We start from the raw sequence: 27,206 nt of genomic DNA, 5'->3' as shown, positions 1-27,206 counted from the left end.
CCCAGCTTGGAGCTTACATAACCCAGAAGACGTCATCTGAGAGCTGGCCTGGGCCACACATCTGGCCTGGTCTAAACTATACTGAGTCTAATCAGGTCGGTTAGGGTCCTGTTGAGTTGCTGAAGTCCTGGCTGTACAGTATGTGCCAATGTGTTGAGTGGATCCAGCAGATTCACAATCAGCTCTGATGAGGGAAAGTGTGGCTTTTGACACTTGACAGCGTGCGAACTGTCAGCGCAGGACAAACGACACGCATCTCTTCTCCATTCAACAGCGACTGCTTGCTAATTGGTGGCATCCACTTGCTTCCAGTGTTGTTGTCTCTCTCTGTCAGCTTTTAATAGGGTTTACAGCATTTTGTTGTCTATGGGCGTATTTGGATCGGATCTGATAGTCTTCTGATGCGTTTTGGACTGGGTCTGAGTGAATGAATTTAGGCACTTTGTTTTGGATGGGCTGCTTTGGATTGAGTGCAAAAGGCCTCTACGTCGAAGGTTATTTTCTCAGTCTTCACAGAGCTCCTCAAGAGCGACAGAAGCTATTATATAACTGATTTCACAGGCTGAGTGCTACTCCACATGACTGATCTTTATGTATACAATTGGTGGTAGTTTCCCACTGAAATTATTTTCAGCTTGAAATAACATTTTCTGCCTCATCAAATGGCATTAATTACTTTCTCAGGCCTCTTAGAAGGATATTTGCATAAATGTCGCACTTGTAGTTCAATCATTTTATTTTGATTTTTCTCTTGTGAGATTTTGAGCAGACAGTAATTCATTTTTAAATGTTCTTTACCCTTTTCTCTCAAATTCATTCATTCTTTCATTCACTGTTGGCCTATTTTCCCCCTAGTGGTCATTACTGGACATCCAATGATGTCTGAAGCTGACGCACATGTAGAGGATCACTTATTCATCTCCAGTCTGACACAGCTGAACATGCAGGAAGCTTCACATCAAACACACTGCATGTCTTTCTTTACTCCAGCCCTGATTGCATGTTTATTATAACATAAATGTTGCGTTATGCATTCCAGCTGACCATCCATAACACGGTCAGCTGGAATGAGCGAAGCCTCGGTGAGACACACGCACACAAACTCATGCATCTTATCTTCAACTCATTACCCTGAGACTCGGGAACAACAGTGGCAGCACATGTGACACCTTAATGAACACAGAAGTCACGGAAAACCGCGCGCGCGGCTACACACTCCGACTCATTATGAAACACACACAGAGAAACGCTCGCACAAATCCAGATACGACTTGTCATCCGTTGCTGCAGCTGTTTTTTGTACTTCTCTCTAATGTTGTGCGCGCGGACATCCATCACCTTGATGATATTTTAATGTCACATCCTCAGGCTGTCTCAATCCCCCCCCTCCACCTTCACTTTTTTCTCTCCCTCCCACACGTCGGCCATCACTTCATAAATAAACCCCCACATCATTAAGTAAACACGCACCAGCCTGTCACGGTGATAGATGGCCTACACACACTCGTAGACGCACGTATGCGCACACACATACACGCGCGTAGAGGCTCTGGCGATCTGCACGGGGTGCTTCATGCCCACAGGCAAGAGCCCCCAATGGTTTTTGCGCCCACACTCCTAATGAGCACACACATATTCATTCGTCAACTTTCGCCGATCTAAAAGCTCACTTTTGGAAGAAAAAACAACACAAAACAGCTCAGTGTTGGAAATCAGAAACTTATAGCACAAGTGGTGGTAACACACTTCAGAATGTGTTTGCAGACCCTTTGTGGTTAGTTATTGATATTTAGTTTTGGTAACTAGTGAGATTCATCTGCTCCAGTGACTGGCCATCACTGCTTTCACCTGACAAGTGCCCCCCCCCCCCCCCCACACACACACCTTTCACCACATGCCTTCTGCTGGGAATAGTTCAGGCTCGCTCTGTATCACTCGCCAAAGACACACACACACTCACACAGAGCACAGGTGTAATGGATGTGCTGGCAGGCTCGTCCCGCTGCGTGCCTACTGTTGAGGGAAGCTGGTGTAGCCCAGCAGAGAGCTGCTTATAAAGACAAGAGAGGTAGGTGGGGGGGGGGCCCAAGGGAGAGAAATGGGAGAGAAGGGATGAAGGGGAGCAAGTAAACAAGGGAGGGAATGCGAGGGGGGGAATGGGAAACAAGAGAAGGGGAGTGGCAGCGAGGGAGCCAGTCAGAACAACAGAAAGTGAGAGGGGAAGAGTCGACGCAAATGAGACTTAAAGAGACATTGGGGGGGGGTTGGATGAGCAATTGCACCTCTAACAGAGAGAGTTGGATTGGCACAAGGAGGAGACAGATGGGATGGAGGAACTCACAAACACATGGAGGCAGTGACATAAACGACTGAAGGAGCGGGTCAGGAGGAGGAGGAGGAAGATGTGATGGCGTGTCAGTGGTTAGAGAGACTGAGGCAAGCATCCGCACTGCTGGGATGTCCTTGAACATGATGTTAAATCTTTACCCAAAGGGCCCAAAATAAGAACATTTCTCATGGTTGAATAAGGAAGTTATAAAAGGTTTCAGCTGAAATGCTGCAGCGTACGTCTTTGTTTTGGTAAATTTAATGTTCTGTGCTCCTCTTGAGCAGTCAGAATCCTTGACGGGTTCTGTAACACATGGGGTTGCTTAGTTCGAATCCTTTTTTGCCAAACTCCCTCGTGAACCTCTCTCCCTTCACTCCGTGCAGTTAATTAGAAACTGTTCCGAATAAAAAAATGTAGATTCACAAAAGGAGATGAATTGGAGAATTGGAGTGTGGGAGGCCGAGATGCTAGTTTGTGCATATGGAAGAAAGAGAGAGAGAGAAAGCAGCTGGTCCGGGGGTGTTTCTCTGAAGGAGGCTGCACTAATGTTAGTCTAATGTTGGTGTTAATCAGTTTAGCATATGCCCTGTGTGTGTGTGTGTGTGTGTGTGTGTGTTGGTTTGAGATTTTACTGAGTCACCTGCAATATTTTAATGAAGAAAGAGAAGGCCAGCAAATTCAACCGCTTAACATCTCTCTCTTTCTATCTGTCTCATTTTCTTCCTCTTGTCCACACACACACACACACACACGCACACACGCACAAGCACAATCCCCATGGGAAAATCCACATTTGAAGAACTTGGATTACCAAGCGAGTTGGATTAAGTCCTGCATTCTATTTTTACACATACATACTCACAAGTTTAAAAGTGTAGTCTTCTTTGCTTTATAGACACACACACACACGCACGCACGCACGCACACACACACACATCCATACGTGAGCGCTCATGTACTAACACATAGAAGCGCATGCTCGCACAAGCTGACATACACGTGTATAAACAGTAGCTCTCACATTTTATAACAGACTTTTAAGAGGTAACACACCACAAACACAATCCATAATCAGCCATGGGCAGGCAACGCGTACACACAGGCACAGGCATACACACACGACACACACGACACACACACACACACACTGAGAGACCATCAAAGGACTGCAAACCTCAGTTTTGGCCAAACTGAAGCTGTTTTCAGAGTTCATTTTGCCGCAAGAGGCCCCAGCCAACTGTATGCTGGCAGCTCACACACACACACACACACACACACCAGCACCAGCTTTTTGAACAAATTCCCATAATTCAGTAATTACATTGAAATGCAGTCCCCTGATCTTGGTTTCCTCATGACCCCCTGGACATCACCTTCGCTCAGTTCCCCAAACACGAAACACACGCCCTGGATTCTCTGTCACACACACTTCAGTGCCCACCTAGTCTCGCGTGGCGGTCGAGGCCTGTCCTGATTAAAGGCTGCCCGTTGGTCCTGACTCTCTGGACGGGCCTCAGTGCTATTCTGGCCCGTGTAATTACACGTGCCCCCACCACAAGTTAGTGTTTGGATCATACGCCCCAGAATTATTCTGAACAAGTAACTGTGACGGGCTACTGGAAAACCGGTCGAACAGGAGGAAAATGATAGAGGAGAAATAACACAGGAGGTAGAGCTTGCAGCAGACTGTTCTCTGTTAATGTGGGGGTTGAGGTGATAATTATAAAATGGAAGTGGTGCTGCTGAGATGGTTCCTTCTTACAAGCCGTTTAGTCCAGTATTCAGTGTTGCAAGATCAGTTTTAGAAGAAGTGACATAAATCCGTGTTTTGCAATGCAGATTTAAATGTTTCTTGCACTAATACGTGAAAACGTTCCAGAACAGGGCACATTATCTGAAAATGATGCCTCATGAATATTTTGGAAGCAAATTGATTTGCTTTTGAAACGAGTACAATTGCACTACCAGTGGATTAATTGCTGGCAGATGACAAACTGTTCCTATCCTGTAAATGCACTGGGAATGAATCTGAAGAAAAGAATTGCTTTGGCCCGCAGGGATAAGAGTGTGGACAAAAGATGCTTTTTGTCACGTGACTGTTTTGACTATTGGCACGAGATCAGACCACAGTCACACTTAAGATGCTTAAAAGTCTTTTTGTGATGATGTCACCCTGGCTTTGCTACGTAGAGGGGAAGGTAACCTGTGGATTCCAGCTATGGTGTAGAGTCGGAGGTGCAAGCAGAGTGACTTTCTCTCTTTCTCACTTTTTTACTCGTACTCCAGCACAAGCTGAACTCTTGCTCATGCTCTTGAGACGCAAAGACAAGAGTGAACATCTCATTCGGGCATCATGTTTCTGCCCACTGCTATCAAGAGTTTTCACACACACGTATTGCACCTTTCTCCCTCTTTCTCTCCTTGCAAAGTCACAATGAGCGATTCCATCCACGGACTCCTCCTCGCTGTCCTTGTCTCATCCCCGAGGCTCAACACTCTCCTCCCCCTCTTTCCCCTTTTTTTGTTTTAAGTCACTTCATTCCAATGCTGCACAGCAGCGGTGAGGACTGTTTTTTTCCTTCCTACTTCCTCTCCCTCCTCCCCATCTGGGCCAACAAAGGCCTTCAGGGACTTATTTGGTGTCTGTCTTTATCCCCACAGCTTGTCTCTGGCCTACGGGCAAACTGCAGAGTGTGATCTGTCTGCAAGCTGATAGAAATCTCCCATTCTCCTCCTCACTTGCGCCCGCTCTCACCTCGGCGTTCGCCGCCACTCCGTGTTTGTATTCAAGAAGGAGAAGTTCACAAGGGTTCGACTATGAGTTTGTGTCTCTTTGGTGAGGTTCCACTGCAAGAGGTCTTTGGAGTCCTTTAAAGGAGATACAGGACTGATCAGTCTGCCCCACACAGAAGCCATTGTTATATTAAAACAGTTTCAACAACACACACCACAGGGTGAAGAAAGTCCACAAAGAAAGATATTCTGTACCTTACGTGAGACAAAACCCAATACGACTTCCCTGTTTACTGTACTTCAGACAGGACACTGCAGGTGAAATTTAGGTGAACGTGCCCTTTAAAAATACACCCTCAGCCAGAGGTTCTGGAGTTGGCAGATGTTGCATCAAAGTACACATCTGCCTCACGACATTTGCAGCAGGCCATCGGAGGCCTGTGAGGAGCTGGACTCGCTCATCAAAGCCTCCGTGACTGCTTGGTGGTGTTGAACCCTCAACATTCACAAATCTGTGACTGTGAGGGGGGGGGGCAACAGAAGGCTGTTTAACCTGGGCTGTGGAGATGGTGCCGTCACACCACACAGACACATGACTTGACAGAGCCAGAGGGGGTGCTGTTGGAAGATGTGTTTGTGATTTTTGTAGCCTGTGTGTTTGTGGCTTATACACACACACACGCACATTTTGTATGACTGTTGTATCAAATAAAAATCAACCGAACAAACTGTCTCTGCCTTACTCACACACCCTATGACATACCTTTCGGGGTGTCACCTGGAGGGTGAAGAATGGAACCAACTGCACACACATACGCACATGGACACATGCTCACAGGGGTATTTGGATGTTATTTCAGTGAGCAGTGGGGAGGCAAACAAACCCACAGAGGGGGAGAGGAGCAGGGACACAGACCCTGTAAATAAACAACACCCCATGGCCACTGCCATGGCCACACACACACACACACACACATGGAACAGGTTTAAGATGCTGATTACAGCTTCATGTGGTAACAAAGTGCACACATGTGCAGGTTCCTTTAGACTCAAAGGCAATTTTCTGGAAGTTTATAAAGTCACTGATTTGGTTTGCCAATCGACAATTTAATGAACATGAAACCTTCTATTCCGTTTGTAGTCGGGATAACTCAAGTGTTATGGAAACTACGTCACATGAAACCGACCAGCCCAGTCCGTGTTGTGTCACCCTGAAGGGCCCAGTTGTGAAATGTGTGTGGTTAATAGCCACTTAAGCAAATCAAATACTCACTTGGACTGTCAAACATATTTTCTCTGTGTGTTTGCCCGCTTGCAGCCAGTGACATCAGTACATTTCCCAGAGAGAGTAAATCGCACAATTTGAATGTGTGCTTGCTCTGCTGCATGTAAACACGCTCAATTTATTTAGAACTGATGTAAACGGTTTGAACGTTTAAACCAAATTTATTGGGAATTGAGATAAAGTAGCCTGCACAGAGCGGCGCTTCCAAACGATGGAGCTAAACAAGAGCCCGGTGAACTCCTCTGTATCTAATGAGCTAACATTCTTTTCACGCTACCTGTTACGTCCTCACACGCAGTCAAAAGTCTGAACCCCAAATGTATGTAAATGTTGAAATTCATTCTCAGGTCAAGAGTTGAGGCCTAAACAAACACTAACAATGAAGACAATTACCAGCAGATTGGCCTATTACCAAAATAGCCTGCATTCCAGTCTGAGTGTGTGTAACCTTTGGTCCCAGTTTGTGTATATGTGTGTGTGTGTGTGTGTGTGTGGGAGTGGTGTGTGTGGGTACCATCTGCTGCTAACGAGCTCAGAGTGAGCCGGGTCCAGGTGTGGGAGTGTTTAGTGTACACCGGGGGGGCAAGTGAGCCTCCTGTTTGAGATACACACACAGAGCCTCCTAATACGGCATAATCTTGTGTGCCAACGGTACAGACTTGACTAGCGTAAAAGAGATGCTCCGACCTTTCTTTTTTTGGGGGGGAAGTTTTAGCTGGTTATTAGCTGGTAACTATGCCAACAAACAGTTTCACAAGAACATTGCACATGTAAAATGTTTTTTTTTTTTGGTGCTGACGTTTCCTGTTGAGTTTCTCAGTCAGGCCAGAGGCTATCGAACAAACAGAAGGGAATGAAAAAGAGAGAAAACACAGAGACAGCAAAGAGAGTTTAAGAGATATTTATTGTTAAAATCTCATTTTTATGCTGCCTTTCAACTGAAGCAACATCCACCAGTTCAATCTGAAAGTGCTGTTTATGCTTCAGCATACCATACCATACATTTTGGACAATGCTATGCTTCCAACTTTGTGGGAACAGTTTGTTGAAGGCCCTTTTCTATTCCAGCATGACTGTGCCCCAGTGCACAAATGTATGTGTTTAGAATGTGATGTCCTTAAAGTTCCTGTTGGTGTAATGGTTGGGTGCCCCAATACTTTTGTCTATATAGCGTATGTCCATAGGTATTTCTATGCTCTAGAAAAAGAACTTGCAAAAAGATTAAGTTAAAGGTCTAGAAATCTAGCAACTCTGGAGGGTTTTTTTACATCACGCTTCATTACTTCAACATGCAGACTTGTATATATGAGCGCCTGCATTCATACAGGTGCGCTTTTTCTGCATTTTCAGCATTTCGATTGAAATCCCAGGTGTCAGCGACTAGTTGCAGCAGTAGTTGGACTCGCAAGTTTCTGCTCAGTGTTGTTGTGCGTCCACCTCCGCGCACATCTTTAACAACTTCTCTGTCAGTTTTCCCTCATGTGCCAGCTGAATTCTCTCCCTCTCTGTCTTATCTGTTCCCTCTTCTGTCATGGGGGAGTCTGCAGAATATCATCACAGAGATTTTTAGGGAGGGAGGGAGGGGTGGAGGAAAACGGGCACGATCTGCATCAGTTGTGCCAGTGGGATGGAGGGCGTGGGGGGGTTGGGGTGGGGGTGGGGGTTGCCAACAGGAGGTGGGCATGGGGTGCCAGGCGGAGGCTCCACACTGAGACACATGCTTAATGAGCATCCAAGATGGATGGAGGGAGGAAGAAAGGGATGGAAGGATGGAGGATGGCAATACAGGAGGGTAATTATGCTGTTTGAAAAGAGATGGCGGAGCAAAGCGGTTTGGAAATCTGAGCATCTCAGTCACAGGATGAAAGCGCCGCTCAGGCATTGTGTCAAAACACTTGGACTCTCATTTGAGGCTTATTGTATATATGAGCATTGCAAATTTGCTGCAAAGTCAAAAGTGCTCCAAGAAATTCATTTCCTGAGCTCTGGCAATACTTTCTGATGAATACGACAGCTGTGCTGTTAGAGTTGATTGGTGTGTGCGTGCGTGTGTGTGTGTGTGTTTTGCAATGCGTATCATCTGGCACTGACAAGGCAAGGCTTTCTAATTTGGAAAAATGGAGAGTGAGTGACTTTCCGCTCATTCACACTCAAACACACGCGACAGCCCCTGTGTGAGCTGCTGAATTGCTGCAGATGCAGTGATTCGACAGAATTATACACTTTATAAGACAGATTGTTCTGATAAGTTTAAGCTCATTCTCTTCCCCTGATGATGAGAAAGTATTAAAAATAGTCATAAGATCAGCTGATTGGACGGTTTGGGTTTAGATGTGTGTGCAAACACTCAACCGCAGTGAACTCCAAGATTAACAAAGTCTTTCATCTTTATAATTTGACCACATGACACTCATGACAAATAGGAAATTCCCTATTGTGTGTGTTTGTGTGAGTGTGTGTGTGTTGTGGTCTGGTCTGGTCTGGAGTCCAGAGAGAATCTGGCTGTCTGTCAGCTACCGTCTGCACAAGACATTAACTGTTCCACCGATATTCACTCACGCACTGCACATATGCACACTGTAGATGGACGCAGCCTGGTATGTGATGTCACCAGGTTCAGGGCGAGGGCGCGACCTTGCGATTCGTGCCGGGGAATAACAAAGCGAAGGTGCGGAGACGAGGCTTTTTTTCCTCGCTGACCACCGCCTCGCAAGTCTCACTCTAACGTGGATGAATTTCACACTGCTGTTTTACCAGTTGCCATGGTGAGACTGAGACTTGTTTTGTGTGTTTGTTTACTTGTGTGTGTGTGTGTGTGTATGTGTGCCACAGCATTTCGAGGCACATTGTCTGGCACTAAAGCAGACTGTCTAATTTGGGAAAATGGGCTTCTGCATGAAAAGCATCCATATGACAGACATCCATATTTTGTGTGTATGTGTGCGTGTGTGCGTGTGTGTGTGTTAATAACGAATCCTCCAGACCTGTGCCTGCAGGCTGTTATGTTAATACAATCAATGGACAAAGAATTTCACTAATTTTATCAAAACTCACATTTCCTTTCCTCCTCATCATCCCTTCCTCATCCTCTTCCCTTCGCTTTTTTCACTCAGAAGACATATTATGCCACACACACACACACACACACACACACACACAGAAGGTCTTCCACCTGAGTCCCAGCCTCTTGCTGAGACTAATGCCCTTTTACCTCACATTATGCATCTCTTTGCATAATGCCCCTTACCTAACACACACACTCTGCCATCCAAAGATGGAGTGTTCTCGACATCATATTAAACGTGCATACAAAGACATACACACACACACACACACACATGCACGCCCTCCCCAACCACCACATTATTAACATATACACTCTTACAGACACAAAGCCACTCAGCGAGTAGAGCAGCAGCCTTGGCGCTGATGTTCTTTTGCTTCCTGGATCCCATTCAGAGACATTTAGAACTGCCTGCATTACAGAGACATGCTAATGATATCTGGTAATGCTCCCCTGCTGCATTGACATGTAGAATGAGTTTGAATTCACGCGTACATGCAAAACACAGCAACAGACCCTGCTTGGAGTCATTTAGCCTTTTTATGGTGTGTGTGTGTCTGTGATATTAAATTCTGTGTATGGGGCATGTATAGCTTTGATAGCCCGGATCAAACGTATCACTGTTTACCTCTTTAGATTTCCATGTGTGCGTCTGCCAAACCCGTGATTGCATGGTTATGCACACATGTGCGTGTCAGTTACGGCGGCTTTTGTGTGTTTGACCGAGGTGCCGCTGTGTGCATGGTAACACTACAGCTGTGCATGGTGTGTGTTTGACCGTTGAAATGTCTATTGAATAAACAGCCTGTGTTTGTATGTCAAACTCAGAGCCCAGACCCTAGATTACAGATAATTGAAACTGTATGCTGTCTCCTCTGTGACGGCCTTCTGCCTTCAGGGATGGCTTGTTTAAACCCTCTTCTATTGTTGTAACCCCAGACCATGTCCACACTTACGCCACTCACTTCGACACCACATCATTTTCTCTGTGTGTCAGCCTTCGATCCACGCTACATTAGTGCTTTTTCTGATGGCGTTTCAGGAGAGTTCCACAGCCTTGGAGGACATATGAACAGATGAGCAGCTTTCTTCCAACATCGTATTCCCTCATTCTCCTGTAGGTGTTCAGTTCGGTTGTTTCTCATTATCAGTGAGCCCTCGTTCCCTGTATGGAAGTATCCACAGTTGTTATGTTTCTCCACTCATGTATCTGGATATTTCCTTTCATTTGTCCCCCGTCTTCAGGTAATCACAGAGCAGGAGGTGACAGAATAGAAATTCACCCTACCGAGACCCCACACGATGCATTAAAGCCACAGTTGTTTACCAACAAAAAGAGAATGAAGAAAAGACTCCGCTGATTTTAAACAATCTTGATGTTCTGGCGTGGATGTGAAATGTCTTAAAAATGCTAGTGCGTACGCAAGTTGTTTAAAACAGCCTTGTAAAGAACCTTTCCAGATTTATCCCTCCTGGAGCATTGGACGTGGCTTTAATCAATCACTTCCTGCTGTGTGTGTGTGTGTGTGTGTGTGTGCGTGCGGATGAGAGAATGAGCAGCACAAAGCTGTTTTTTTCATGTGTCTGGTGTGTTTGCGTGAACCTTACACACATGTTCATCACTGGGCCTCAGTGCTCACATGTGGTTACATGTATATATGTTTCCACATGTGGGGCATTCCATGCTTTCTCATGATTTCTTTTGTTTCCACACCGCAATGCTGCACGCCAGCATGTACGTGCTTTCAGTGCTTTATTTATAACCACTGAGTTAAATTTTCATGCCGCTGAAATATTGCAGAGGTTATAACATATAGCCTGAGGACGTGTGCGTTTTCCACCGCAAGGTTTTGCTGCTTGAGTAGGCCTGATATCTGCAAACAGCTTGTTTAACAGTTTGTTTTTCATCACATCCCTACCTGACTAAGGGTGTGTTCACTGCTGAGTGACTGAACCTTGAAACTTTTTACTCTGCTTACATTACTCGTCCTGTGTCCCCTCACAGATGGCACCCAGAGAATCTCGACCTGTGCAGCACTACGAGGAGGACCGACAGTACCCCACACACCCCAGGTGAGACCGCTTTATCTGTGTGCATGCGTTTGATTCCTCAGTGCAGGAAATGAAGGGATATAACATCTTGCCACTCCCTCTCTTTGTGTCTCCCCCACTCAAACACACACACGCACACACACACGCAGCACAGACTAATCCTCTTTGGGGCTTATAATTAAATCTGGAGTGTTTGCCTTGGGAGTGTCTACTCATCCCAGGAATAGGAGTGTTCAGCTCTCCAGAGAGCAGGGCACAGTCAGGCGGGGAGATCACACACACACACACACACACACACACACACACACACACACACACACACACACACAGAGGATGGTTTGCTCTTAGGAAGAATGTATAACCTCTAGTGTGCGTTTCAGGGAACTGCACATGTTCCTTCTGTTTGTTTAAACATTCTCTTGTCAAATTAGCCACATGTGTGCACAAATACACATACACACACACACACGCCTCTGTGTTTCCCAGTCAGCATACATCACTCCAACCACACTAGAATAGCACCCGACCCGTGCGTGCGAGTGTGTGTAAGCCAAACGCCATCTTTGTGATGTTCGTGGCCCAACAGCTAAGTGGAGCGTGGAGTGTCGTGGCGCGAAGAAAGTGAGAGGAGGGGAATTAGGAAATAGAGGGGACACCGGGATGGAGAGGAGGAGAGCGAGGAGAAGAGAACAGTCATTTCACGGGTTATTGCCCCTCCTGATATGACAGGCACCAGGGAGCGCAGACATCAGCACTGGCTCAGGGGGTGGACGAGACACAATGAGAATGTGGAAGAGAGAAGGAGGGACACAACCAAGCAGCAGAGAGACAGAGAGATTAGCTAACTGTAACTCAGGAGACAAACCCAAACGGAGACAGACAGACAGACTGAGGGAGACTTGGAGGACCTTTGACAGCTCAGTCTGAACTATACTTATGTACAGTAACACAGAATAAAAAAGAATTCTGAGTCCATCTTGTCTATTCATCAGAACTTTCGCTGTTCTAAAATTTAAGCCAGCCTGGCAGAAATGAAAACTGTATTCTGTATTTAATGGCTGAAATGAAGAGTCAACAACAAGTTTCATCCATAAATGTTTTGATTATTTTTTTAATGGCTAGTTCCAGCCTCTCATATGTGAGGATTACTGTTTAACATCATTGTAAATCGAGTCTCTTTAGATTTTATGTTGCCGGCCAAACCTGCATTCTTTCCAATGGCCAGACTAAAGTCCGATCATATGTAAGCTGATGAGAAAATAAATCTCTTTTTTACTTGATTTTCTTTACATCAGTAAAGAGTTTCCTAATGAGTTTATGATCTCAGTCACTACTTTCAAGTCTAGGGTGTGGCTACCTTGCGATTGGCAAGTCACTGCTATGGCTTGTCCTATGGTTCTCACTCAGGTCCAATCAGGATGTCCTCCCCACCTCCACCCTATCTTCAAAATAAAGTCACTTTTCACTCAAAAAACCAAGATGGTGACTGCCATGATGCCAAACTTGAGTCTTCAGAACAGCAGTCCACAAACCAGTGGGTGATGTCAGGGTGGATTTACAATTGATTAGCACCATTTCATTTCTATTGACAGCTCAGATGTTTTATATTTAAGTGATAAAGTAGTAGGAGCCGTCGTAGTCTCTGTCGTATGTGATTATGCATGAAGTTAACAAGTCAGATTTAGATAATGCTGATCACCTCAAGAAATGCTCTCATTGTTATTTAACTGTTGTTCATTTCCTCTTTGAAATATTTTTAGGCCTAAAACCCATAGGATATAATCTGTTTGAAATGCATATGGTACAGTTAGCATGCTTCTGGGGACATTTGCTTCAGCAGAAGAGCCAAAGCAAGAGCAACAAAAAGCAGAGGGAAAGTGCCAGATAGGGTTTGAACACTATACAAACTCACATGCTTGTGTTCTCATTTCTGATGTTTCTGTAAAGATAAATCACGGCTCCTCGGTCCCCCAGAACTCCTCCGAGTCCCCCCAGCATAAATATGGAGGCCAGAGGAGGAGGACGCAAATATATTCCAGGAATTTTTTTCTTTTTTTTTTTTTCATCCAGGAGGGAAAAAAACAGGAGAAAAAGAGAGAGCAGACACAGCAGTGAATTGAATGCATTTTTCAAAGTGGAGCTGAACTTTGTGCAAAATCCCCCCGGGGGCCGCCATTATTGAAAGCCATTTCCTCTCAAAATGAGTGCGGCTCCACCATTGGCCTGGCTCTCATTAGCATACATTTGGCCTGCCTTTGTGTAGAGCCGGCTGGGGCTGCAGCTGGAGGGGTGGGAGTGAAGGAGGTGAGTGTGTGTGATTATATGTGTATGTGTGTGTGTGGATAGTACAGGAGATGTAGCAAAGTGCCTCGCAGATGGGAGCATATGGAGAGAGAGTAGAAGGAGAGTTAAGAGCTTGAAGGATGGGGATAAAATTGAGGCAGGAATCAAGGCGTTCAGGGAGATGTTTAAATATTTCACTTTACCTGTTGTGTTGCTCAAGTGTCAACATGTCCATGCACATTATAGCTCTTCTGCTGAAAGCACGCCAGCATGGTCTGCCATATTCTGTTATTAAATTTGGGTTATTTAAAATCTTGCAGGTATTTGGATGGAGTTTCATCTTTTTTTTCTCCCATAGGTTCAAGTGATTTGGACTTTTTGTGGCTTTAAGAAAAACAGTATATTCTCACAGTCAGACGGAAACAGAGCAGCAAGAGGGAGTTTGTCCTCTCACCCACTTAATTTCTTCATTGTGTCGGAAAGCATTTCTCATCACAGTCCTGCTGCACAAATTGTGGTTTCATTATACTGAGATCAGTCTGGCTAGCAGCCCACCTCTCAAGTCAAGAGTTTCTTTGGACATGATGGAGTGGATGCCAGAGTAACAGGACTGATGGAAAGAAAATGGACCCCAGCCTGGGATCTAGTGCTGAGGGCTACTGCATGGCAGTCAGCAAAAGAGAAGCTGAAGTCTGGGAAAGAGGATTTGGAAAGAGGGCTGGAAGTGGCAGTGTTGAGAGGTTTGCCCCAGGGAGGGCGATAGTGCTGCTTTGGCTCTTACCTCCCTCTCCATTGGCCATTAACGCTGAGGTGCAGCCCGGCCTGCGGATAGGCTCCATGCTTGGGGACCCGCACAAATTGCACGCACACACATGACCATATGGAGAATATTAACATCATTACCAATTCAAAGCAGCAGGTCACGGGCGCGGCGACCCAGCCCCAGGTTATCCAATCAGAGCACCCCCTGACCCACTTCCCCAAGGTGATTGGATTAGGGGGCCATGTTGGCGCAGTAACGTTGCTGGCCAGAGCTGATAATTGGCTGATTAATGTGCAGCCGATGGCCAGTGACCATAGTGGCCTCATGAAGCTCCTGTCACATCTGGACAATGATGACCCACTGTGAGACACAAGGTGTGTGTGTGAGCAGTAAAGGTCTTTACAGGTCCATTTGGCTCCTTGAAACCAAGACCCAACACAGGAGTGGACTTATTAAATGTCTGTCATCCAGGTGGATTGTAGCAGGTCAGTTTCAGCTCTGATTACGTGGTGTGTCATTTTTGGTGGAGAGCATGAACTGTGAAGCACAGGAAAAACATGGCTGCTTGTTATTTCATAGTCAGTTCAGCTGCCAGCGTTGATGCCCCTTTCTGTTTGGATCTGTACGATTTGACCAGTCAGGTCCAATAATCCTGATCTGGCTCGCTCCTGGCTGGCTGGGATGACTGTGTCATCAGCTGGTCCCCTACTTTTGTACAAACTAAGATATCCCAACTGCTATTGGATGGTTTTGTCATGAAATCTAGTTTAGACACTAAAGGTCCAACTGGTTGACTGTGACAGTCTTGGTGGTCACTTGCAAAGCCAATAACATTCCCATCATCCTTGAGCATACTTTCTATTTTGTGCTAGTTAGCAAATGTTCGTATGTTAATATTCTAACCAGAAATGATGAACATGATAAACACTTCAACTTAAATTTGGCAAGTTGGGTTTATTTTTCACATGTTTGGATTGCATGCTCCTAACCTCCTAAACATACACATCTTTCTGCACATGTTTGCAGTTGGTCATTCTGAGGAGCCTCTTAGGTTCATTATTTGAGGAGTGACTGAAAGCTCAGCACTCCTACACTAAGTGCTCTCTGGCCTTCCTTATAAAAAACAGCGGGCAACATCTTGATTGTCCTCAGCATGTTGAGTATCCTCTGGTATGTGGGAAAGTGTCCCTTAAGGACTCTCGTCTTGACCTCCCTGAAACGTGCACGTGCAGACTTACAGCCACTTGGTTTTCTCCACCATGTCTCAGCACATGAACCTTTTCACCCCGACTGTATCAGCTCAGACCCTAATGAGCCACGTCCAGACTGGACACGCAGAATAGAAAAGAATAACTGACTCAGCCCCCCACTGAGTGAAAGCAATCTGTTTATTAGAATAGGATGAATAAATAAGGAAAGACGAGAGGAATATTAAAAATGAAAAACCCTTCTGAAAAGCTCATATTTACTTAATAATTCCTGCTCGACTGTCTGATTTTGTCAACTGGAAATAAGCTCCCCAAATTCCACTCCTACCTCACACGGTTGGATGGTTGTATTTATTGCAAAGGTCCGTTATGATTTTAGCACAGTAATATTGTTAGGGGCCTAGGATGAACACGGATGGCTTTTTCAAGGTCAGTGGAGAAATCATATTTTCGCTGCGCTCGCCCTGTCTTTATTAAAACCCAATCCTGCTTCTCACAGTTTCATAAATGATCAACTGTTTCGCCACCCGCTGCTGTCCAGCTGTCGAATGACTCACTTTTAAACTCGCCCAACTCAGTTAGAGTTATTGTCTCCGTAACTCATTTAATTTCTCGGAGTGTGTCCCCCTCCAACACCACACAAATTGTTTTTCTCCGTAGCAGCTGCTGATGTCTTTCTAATACCCTACTTGATTGATTTAAAAGGTGTGTGAACCCCTCTTCTGGTGTTAAATAAGCAACCGTAGAGCATTTGAAGCATTACTTTTGTTTGATTTCCCGGGAGGTGGCGTGACCCTTTTCTTATTTGCGGGGCCCTTTGTGAAAGAAAGGGCCCCCGTTGATGTGCAGTGGCGGCAGTGTTTGTCCAGCTAACGGTGTTTGTGCTCAGATGCAGGAAAATGTAATGGGATCAGCAGCAGGAAATGAAAGGGCTTTAGCCAGCTCTGTCACACACAAAGCTGTGGCACCGGTGGCTCTACCTGTTTACAGTCACTTCTCTTTTCCTCTTCTCTACATTTTATCCCTGATTCCATCAATCCACGTTTCTGCATTTTTCATTCGTCCCTCACGTCATGTTGTATCTCGTCTCGTCTTCCCCCCCCACAGCAGGCTCTTGGATCTGTGCATGGGAAAACGAAAATCATGGCTTTATAAATAAAACAAAGGATATACACTTTGAGGCCTCGGCTCTCCCCGTGAGCTCGGTGAGAAATACAAAGACTGTCATGTTCAAGTCTGCGTGACATTCGGTCGGCAAATACAGAGGGACAGGCAGCTCTGTGGACGAGTCAGCGTGAATTCAGATGTTCTCTCTCTTTTTTTTTGTACAGAATTGAATAAAACGGGCATAAAGTGAACTTGATCTGAACTGTGAAGAATCTGTGAAATTAAATATGAGTTGTGGTCAGCCTAAAAGATTCTGGATTTGGTGGGGTGGAAACAAAAAAAAAAGATCCCATCTGTTTCTGTCATTAACTTTACTGCTTTTCTACAGCAGTTACATGATTACTGTCCCTCTTGGAGTATTGTCCAAGAAGTAAATCTGACCTTCTACAACGGCTGCATGTACTTTTGCTGGCCTTGGAATTTTTTTATTTTTTATTTTTTGTACTCTTGGAGCCATCTGCCACGTCCAAAATTCCATACAAACATGCTGTTTAGTGCACTAAAAAAGTATATGAGATTTTATTTTTTTTCTTAGCGTGTCTGAGACCTCAGAATGAAACCGACAGTACACGAAATGCATACTGTTTCCAGGGAAGCATGACATCACTGAAATGCCGAATGAGTCACTAAATGTTCCTGTGAGCTTTATGAGAGTACCTGTTCTTAGTTTAAAGACAGGCTGTTTGTCCTGGTGCCTCCCATCTCTCCTCACCTTCTCATTTCTAACCTAAAACCTCCCAGGGACCCACTGCTACCTGCCACTGACACTGCACACACACTCCTTGTCATTGCTCAGTGTATAGTAGCAGAGAGTGTAAACACGAGGCCATTTAGATGAGGCATGTGCATCTAGGTGAGAGCCAATTTCCACCGCTGTTGTTGTCGTAGCCTGGTTTGATTAGCGGAGCTGCCTCGATGGCCAGGGACAGAGCGGCTAATGGTTTCCTCTGCCGCCGAGCCGGCCAGGTCTGTTCTGTGTCTGTAGCACTCAGCTAGTGCGGCGCCATTAGCTCTATGACTTTGTGTGTGTATTTGTGCAGGGTTTGGACAAGGATGAATTTGGAGAATCTGGAGAATGCATCATACACTAATGAATATGTCAGCTTGCTAAATATACTGTATTACTTCCTTTAAATAAACAGTTTTTACAATAATTGATGGCCATGGTCTCCGGAGGAAATGTTTTGGCTCCGGCTAATCCACGGACTGTGGTTTAGCTGCCCTAAACCACAGATTCAATCTGGTAAATGCAGGCATTTCGAGCTATTTTTGATGCTTCTGCAAATTATGGCGCATTAAACATTTTACCCAGAAAACTGTGCGCATGCATATGAATGTCTGGGCGTGGGAGTGTTTGGCAGCAAGGTGCAGCAGCTGTTTGCTTTTTGCTTTTTTTTTTTTTTCAATTAATGTATTTTGCATGCGGCGCGCGTCTGTTCCTCGTCGGTTGGCGAACAGGTGAGCCCATAACGGGCAGATGTGCTTACATATGCATCTGTATGTTCTCGTCGTCTTTGCGGTCAAAACATTAACGAATTGAATGTGCAAATGTAATTTAGGCGAACGCAGTTAAGCGTGAGCATTTTTTTCGCTAATCATTTATGTGTGTGTGTGTGTGTGTGAACAAAAGAAAACAAGCATACACACACATAAACTTCAAACAGAAGGCAATGCATGTGTCTTAAGAGTTTAAATCCAGAACAAAAAATCATAATAAAGAAAAGTAACGACTTTAAGAACAATTTTAGTGCATGATTGCTTTTTTTTTTCAATTAAATTTGCTTTTATAATCATAACCACCTAATCTTAACATGCCACTGCAGATTATGGCTGAATCCAACAGTACCCTGACTTTGTACACAGTACGCTTTCATTAAATCCACCTTATTTTAGAATCCGTCTAGCCAGGCCAATAAAATGTTTGTCAAAAACGATGATGAGATTTGGACATTTTTACTGGATGTGAACAGATCTAACATCCAGTCACACACAAACACACACACCTCTGTACGCTAACTAAATGATAAAATAAGTAAAGTTTCAAGTGAAAATTACTCATAAAGTACTGCAATACTTGTTTGTGTCTAAGTCTGACAGAGACACATGGTTGTTTTCCAACTGTTAAGGGCCAGGGGTATTTGGGGGACCAAGATGGTAAGTCGGGGGGGGGGCGTCTAGTAAGTAACCATGAGCTGGGAGTGTGTGTGTGTGTGTGTGTTGGGGGTTTACTAATTTCCTCCTTCCGTTTCCTAGGGGCAGGTGCAGGCTAACCCCCATTCCTCATGCTACCACCATACACACAAATTCTTTACTGTCGTAAGGCGGAAGCTAAATGACAACACACACTCCCTCTTGCAGTCCCAGATGGTCAGGCATCCTTACATTTTTCTTTTCACTGTTGAAAGTAATCATATACCCCCCGCCAAAACACACACACACACTCTCATATCCACATGCATATAAATATGGGTGTAATATTCAGTCTGTCATTTGCTCGCACCACACGGACACACACACACACACTCACGCTCTCAGAGGGTGGTTGGGAGTGTGGTATATGGTGCTGATGTTCTGGAAGTGTGAGTCAGATGTATTACAAGGCGTGTCATTACAGCTTTCCACTCTAGTCGGTCCCTGTGGTTCACATCACACCCTTCCCTGCTGCTCTATATAGACCTCAGAGGGACAGACGAGTTTCCGCATCTGTCTCTCTGCCCGTCCACTGTCTTTACAGTGTCTTCATTTTCTCTCCTTTTTTTATACATAACATCATGGCTTTGCACTTTGCGAAATGTTATCTGTATTGACCCCCTAATGTCATACCTGCTGTCGCTCCCACGTTGTGAAAAATAGTACCTGTATCAATAATAGATGTATTCTAATATCATGAGTGCATTGAATAATGATAGAGAGAAAAATGGCCACACACCAAGCGCTAATTCGTTCTTGACAGTATTTCCATTTTCCTTTTTCGACATCAATTCAAACCTATTTATTTGTTTTAACGTCCCTCGTGGAAACATTTCATTTGCATGAGATTTTTTTCTTTTCTTTTTTTTTTTTTGACATTTCAAGAGTGTGCTTAAAGCTCACTCGACAGCTGAATGAAAACACACCTACTGCCTGCAAGCGTCTCGTCACAAGCTTTTTTCAAGCTAGATTAGAAGAGCTGGCAGAGCTCCTTTAATTGTCGTTACCGGCAGTTTTATTCCAGCGGCAATCTGCCATGTTTGCCATGTTTTTTGTAAGTCAAAAGCATCTGGAAGAAACTCTGAGTCACTTTTGTTTTGGAAGGGTCTTTTTCTTGTATTTTTCTTCATAGGCAACTAGAACTTATTTAACATATATGTTAAAAAAAAAAACTCTTCTTTGGCCTTCCTTCTGTGTCTTTGTATGTCTTTCACTCTCTCTCTCACACACACACACACTCATATTGGACATCACACGCGGATGAGGTTACGTAAGATAACAAGTAAACAAGAGATCACGTTGTCACACTTGGAATATACAAACACGTCCGTGCGCTCTCGCTCTGGACTCGCACTGGGAATGTTTTACTTTGGTCTACTAAAGTAAGTATAAAATTCAAATACTGCTGGACATTTGATGACATGAAACACACACACATAAAAACTTAAAGACCTTCACTTGACTCCATCGCCCGAGCAGGCTGAAGCCAGCTGTGTGACCCATATGGATGAGGAACTCCCTGTGGGTCACTGGGGCCCGTGGACCCCTTAATCCCCCAGCTGCTTGGCCGGACACACACACACACACACACACATACACAAATGCATTCTCTCATGCTTTTAACCGCAATATCTCAGAGCTCCTCCTATGTTTGCTTATATACAATATTTTTACACTAGTATCAGATGGGGTACATTTTAAATCTGGTGTTGAAATAAGAATAAATCAGTGTCCAGCAAAAACCACAGACTTAAGATAGTCTTTCCCTTCAGCTCCTGCTGCAGACACATTTTAACTATCAGACACCCACCTCCCCGAAGGAACATAAATGCTCCCATATGAGCAGACAAAAGGCAGCCCTATAACCCATGCACAGCTACTATCCCTTTCCTTGTAGGCCATGACATGCCAGGGTCAAAGGTCATGCAGACCCATGTACCTATGGCACTGCAGGAATTCTTCATTTATCATCCAGAGAAGTGAACAAAGCACATATTCAAGGGTGCGTTCACACTTAAACGGTTCAGCAATTAATTTGCATGCGTAACACAGGGTACTATATTGTCACATGATTAGTCCTCATGTGATTTTATTGTTGCTCATGTTTCTGCTTTGCCCTGGTTATTACCTTGGAGAAGCTAAAAATAGCAGTCTGGGTGAGAAGGTAGGGAAAGACGAGGTGCAAAGATGACAGAGGCATTTAAATAAGAGTGGGCATAGCAGACATGAAGGGGAGAGGTCGCAGAGGCGCTGGGGAACGGAGAGGAGGGTGTGTATTCAAGAGGAAAAGATGTGGAAATCGAGGGGGGGGCGATAACGGGGAGAGCGTTGAGAGAAAAGATGGGGAAGCTGGCAGAGCTTCCTGTCTGTTTGGGTGGCCCTGAGTCGGGTAAAGGACCCAGGTGTTCCCTCTAGGCCTGTATCACTCCATCCTTCTTTCTTTCCTTCACTTTGCCTCCCTTGGTGGCCTTCACCATTTAAACTGGATTAATGAGGAGGTTGACCTTCGTCTCTCTTTTCACTCCTGCCTCACAGCTCCTTGCTGAAACTTACATGGAAAAATGTATTGTTTTTTTTTTTGTTTTTATACCCAGACTCCCTCCACATCTGTTTTGGTCTCCTCACACGTTCGTTTGAGATGAAACCTCTCTTTGTCTCTGTTCTCCCTCTGCCTCTCTCTCTTCTTTTTTGGTCTTTTTATTCCCCACCCTCCACCCCCATTTTCTTCCTTATCTCAAACCTAAGCAATGCATGTGTGTGTGTGTGCGTGCTTTTCTCTGTGTGTATGTGTGTGCATGTGCTCTGCTGACTGACAAGGCAGTGCTGTTCATTCTTGGGACCACCTGTGTATCCTGTCCCGCTGCTCCGTTTGGGTGGTCATGGCCGCCCAGCCCACAGAAAACACACTGTGTTGATATCTGAGGCACACACACACACACACACACATATATAAAGAAATCCACCTCACCGCAGTCCATGAATATCTTCAAGGGAAGTCCGCTTATGCACAAGCACACACACACACACAACCAAGCTGTGTGCGACCTAATCTGTGGTGAGTGAGTCATTCTAATTGGCCAGTCAACAGGTGCTGAGCTCGACTCCGGGGACAGGACAGAGGAGACGCAGGGATACGATTGCAGAACAAGGGAGAGAGCTAAGCTCAAGGCTTCTGTATAATAACTACAGTGGGAGCCATTGTTGAAGGGTGGGAAGTAAACGTCTAAATCTGTTTTGCTGCTCTCTTGCCGACTGACACAATATAATAGCGATTTTGAACCACGGCCACTCAATGAAAGCTTTAACATTTCCTGTTTAGGCCATATTCAGGCCAAATAGCCCTTTAATCAGATAATATACGTTTACATGCACTTCAGTTACTTCAGTTACTTTTGGTTGATTTCTTTCGTGTTATGTATACAAGAAACCCGGAAACATTTTTTTATCTGTGTGGAAGCAGCACCTTTCGTTCCAAACACTCGTCATCGTCGAGTCCGTCTTGTGTCATCAGCGAATCCGTCTCGTGCACGTCCGTCACTGTTTGGTGTGCGTTGCATCCTCAAAGCAGGATGGAAATAGACTGCAGCACATAGTAAGGTCAGCTGAAAGAAAAGCTCATCACAGCTCCCCCTGACCTCCATTCAACACCCGCGTGCCTCAAGAACAAGGAAACGGGCATGGAGCACCATTAGAGATCCCACGCACCCTGATGGCTGCCTTTTCCAGGTACTCCCCTCTGGCAGACGGTACAGATCCCGACATATGAGAGCCACTGGTCATCAGAACAGTTTCCTCCCTCACTAACAACTGATAGCTGTCAATGCCTTTTTCCACTAATGCTCCTTATAAACATTTTTCACCCTGCACATAGTTCACGCTTCCCTTGTTTCCTTGTCTAATGTGTCTGTGTACAATATGTCTGCATGTCGTGTTTATATACACTATGTCCTCCCTGTATTTATTATGATCCCCCCTGCGCATGCCTCCTTGCAAAATGTCTCACTTAAGTATATTATGTCTGTATATCACATACGCTGTTTTGTCTGTGAAAAGAGATTCCTTGTATGAGTGACCATACTTGGCCATTAAACGTGATTCTGATAAAATAGTAAGGTCAGGGCTATGTGAGAGATCTGATCACTAAACTCCATTTGTACTATACTGTGCACTGCTATCATGGTTACACTATGTTGTGTATAATAATTTTATGAGATACGTTGTTTTATCTGTGGTTAGGTTGCCTTTTTAAGATATGGCCTGGGACAACCAATGAAAATAATTTTACAGAATAATTACCGCTGACCAATGAGCTTTATACCAGACAAATAGAAATGCATATATTTACATATATATATTTTTACAGCAACTAAGTTGTTACAACCCAAACCTAAACCTTTGATCGATTAATCTTGAAAATAATCGTTCATTGCAGCCCTGGTGAAGAGTCACAGACTTTATTGTGTCTTTGTATCTGATAACGCTGGACTTCCTGTTTCACACCAGTATTTCATCACCAGTAACCTGTTGCAACATGCCCACTCTAACACAGCCTCTCAACATGTCTGTATTTGGTGTGAAACTATGGTACGTTGCCATACCATAAAGGTTTAAAGAAAGTTTGTCTGATAGACGGGAAAAGTTTGTGTGAGCTCTTCGTGTCACGCCAAATCGGTTATGATGTTGACAGGCTCTTGCAGATCGCCACTTTTAAAAATAGGAGAGTTTCCCTTACAGCTCGGCCAATGAAGACTTTTAGATTTGCTTACTTGCTCTAGCTTGACATGGGTGTCACTCTGCCCTGGAAACAGCACATAAGATGGAAAACATTTGAATGGGCCTGTGAAAGGTGAGCAGCCCTCCCTTTTATTTTCTCCTCTCTCTCTCTCCCTCTCCTTCTCTTCCCTTCTCTCACTTTCTCTCTACTGCCCCTCTCTTTCTCAGTCTCTCCCACTCTCTTCTTCCGTCCCCCCGAGGCCCGCGTGTCGCCTTACCCAGGGGTTTAGCCCCTAATCACCCAGAGCTAGTGGGAGGGAACCAGAGACTTCCAGCTGGCTGCCTCGTTACTGCACACCCCTGGGACACACACATGCGCACAGACACATTCCTGCACACACAAGCTAAACACACACACAACCTCATATATGCTTACCAAGGCATTTGCTGTTATCTCTTGGCATCTCTCCATCCACGTCTCCCCCTCAACTCGATCCTGCCAAGGCCGCAGCCTCGCCATGTAAACTGAATAACAGGAGGAGGCTTACCAGAAGGAAGGGCCAAATCTCTGCTCCGGACCAGTTTAAACTGGTGTTAAATAGTGTTATCCTCTAGATCCTCAAGCATACTTATTGTTTATGAGTGTGATCAGGTGTGTTTGTGTGTCTTCATTAATGGTCTCAGATGGTTCCAGTCACTACTTTGTAGTTTCATACAGACAACCATCTTTGTTTTTCAGGAGAGACCCATATGATTACCCCACTCACTCCAGACCTGTGCCAAGAGAGCCAGCCCCCTACTCCGGCCACTTCCATGATCCCCCTGTTTCCAGCCACCCCGGCCGTGTGCCGCTCCCTCAGGCGGGCGCACAATCCCATCAGGCGCTCAGCAGCAACCAGCGCTACTACCCGTCTCCCAGCACTGGACAGCCGAACCGTGCACCTCTAAGGCAGGACATCCCCCCTTCACCCACCGCGGGCCGCAGAGGTCGGCAATACTATGAAACCACTGGGGGGCGATTAGACGGATACCGGCAGGCCAGCCCAGGCCGCTACACCAGCCCCGAGCGCTACAACTACGGGGACGAAACACAACCTGACCCGAGACGGAAGAACCCCATGATAGGTGCTGTGTAAAAGGTAGTGTTGAGTCAAGTCAGTCGCACAAAGGATATAAATAACTCCGAATTCTTGTTTCAAGATTTGTGAAACATAATATCAGTAGTCACCTTGACTGCCACTGTGGATAAGTGAGATTCTTCCATATTCATTCATCTGATTAGGAATGATAATAAGTGACAAGCTGAGAGGCTGAAATAAGGTTTATTTTCAGAACCATCTGATCGCATCTGTCTCCACGACTCATGCAACTGCAACGTTTGCCTTGTGCCAGTGTTTATTAAACAGGATCTTTTTCTTTTTTTTTTGGACGTTTTCTGACATTTTTAATGTGGAAATGAAACTATATTAAAGGCAATTAAATTAAGTATGTAGATATATGGAGTGAACTTACTAAATGGTGTATAGAATCAACTCTGTTCCAGCCATGAAGGCCGTGCTGACTTGCATTTTGCACAAGCTGATCAAACCGAAGGAAATTAAAGGGGACCACCTTGACCTGCCAGACTGCCGCATCAGAGGAGACGCAGGAAGCTGAAGCCGACAAACAGGAAAAAGGAAGTAACCCCTTCAAAGTATCTTCTTGTCCTTGATGTTTTGTCACTTGGACTTCCTCTACATCCTGCCATCACATTTTGTTTTGTTTTTGTATTTTTGCCTTGGATTATCTGGAGGTGGGCGTAACTAATATATTTACTGTACATTTTGTCAAACACATCAATTCAAATGAGTTTCTTTGTGATATTTTTGTGGTGCTTCTCATAAAATATAATAATATAAAAAGTCATGATCAAGAAACAAGCAGCAGCTCATTAAGAGCTTAATTTTTAGCCTTTAAAATGTCATTGTTAAACATCACTGCACTGAAAACTCACTAAATGTGTCAATGGTGATTTGATTCAAACGTGCTGTCAAATAAATGCATGATATATATTTTTTTTTTTTTACACATTTTGCATTAAATATTTTGAAATTCTCTCTCTGTGCCGCACCAAATCATTTTGAACTAATGCTTATTGGGAAATATTCGGTCAAACTATAACAACACCATGAGTCATCACTTTAAAAATTCATTACAATCTGCAGCTTAATTTCTCATAGCACAATCTCCAGATAAATTTGCCCCGTGAGATGACTGATAAGAGTAGCCAGCGTTCTGATAATGACTAAATCATCTTCAACAATTAGAGGCAGGGAAATCTCCACTAGAAAATGATTACTGCCCAATTTGCTCTCAGAAATAAAGATGGCACTGATTGGTGAAATTAGACTTGAAATGGGGAATAATTAGAGTGTGGAGAAGGCTTTTTTCTATCAGTTAGTGTTTAATTAGCATCAAGGCCATCAGGGACTGGGCCTCTGCTGATCCGTTGAGTCTCTGCACTGCTTTGACCCTCTCTTGTCTGAGCTGAAACAGACCATTCAAAGCATCCAGCACAGGCAGATATACGGTTCATCCGTCATTTTATTTATTTCCCATGCTGCGTCAATGCTCTTAAACAGGAGATGAGGCACAAGCTGTCTGACTGAGTGAGTTATTGTGATTTCCATTTGTATCGCACTTTTCAAAACATTACAATGTGTTGCAAACCGGAATAGATAAAAGCTGGATAAACAATAAAGGGAAAAGGTGCAGCAGCCGTCTGTTGACCATCCTGTGATGACTAAAGACTCTAAAATTTGTTGTTCCCAATGTGAAGCAAAAGCAAAACCACAAAGCAAGCAGACTTGAGGTGGCTGAATTAAAAACATGGTTAAAAAAATATTTCATTTATTTCTGTTTTGCAAGATTTGGCCACCGTCTTTATATACTCACTGCAGTTTCCCATTGGTTGCCTTTACATGTGAACATTTCAGTCACTTATAAAGAGCCTTGTGCATGTTTTGGTCCATTAACAGTCACAATAGCTTTGCGATTACCAAAAGCATTACCGTGATAATGACATGGTCATGGCGTAATGCAATGGTAACGCAGTAGCAAGCATAGAACATGAGCCGCTCAAAGACATTCCAGTATTTTAAGTGTCAGCTGATGAAACTGTTGCATTTATGGCCTGTTTTTTTTTTTTAGAGGCAATAAAACCCAGAAGACCAACAATGAGAGGGTCCTCGAACTCCAACCGAGCAGCCTTTGAAAACTCCAGCAAATGCTAGTAAGTGGACCACGGGTTAAGATCAAGTACGAACTTTCTCACCCTGCAGTTATTTTGAGCAGAATTAAAGATGGTAAAGCAAACAGCTGCTTTGAAGATGAAAAATTCAGAGCATTTGAAGGAACAGTTTTTAGGGAATAGTTAAACC

At 44.6% G+C, this 27,206-nt stretch overlaps 1 protein-coding gene across 3 annotated transcripts in view; it reads left to right on the top strand.

Annotated features, from left to right (window-relative positions):
* The window catches only part of pard3ba (par-3 family cell polarity regulator beta a), a 138,253-nt gene extending 112,372 nt beyond the window's left edge, over positions 1-25,881 (top strand). For 2 of the 3 annotated variants that reach the window (XM_046382253.1, XM_046382250.1), the window contains exons 23-24: positions 11,417-11,484; positions 24,527-25,881. In XM_046382253.1, coding sequence (XP_046238209.1) covers positions 11,417-11,484; positions 24,527-24,923 — 465 coding nt within the window. In that variant the 3' untranslated portion in view covers positions 24,924-25,881. The remainder of the gene's footprint in view (positions 1-11,416; positions 11,485-24,526) is intronic. The other variant, XM_046382252.1, reaches the window with a different exon arrangement.
* The last annotated feature ends 1,325 nt before the right edge of the window (positions 25,882-27,206 follow it).

This window comes from Scatophagus argus, chromosome 24 (assembly GCF_020382885.2).
Source record: "Scatophagus argus isolate fScaArg1 chromosome 24, fScaArg1.pri, whole genome shotgun sequence".
In the NCBI taxonomy this organism is placed as follows: domain Eukaryota; kingdom Metazoa; phylum Chordata; class Actinopteri; family Scatophagidae; genus Scatophagus; species Scatophagus argus.
The sequence above is the reverse complement of the archived record's forward strand: the minus strand, read 5'-3'. Positions and strand labels throughout refer to the sequence as shown.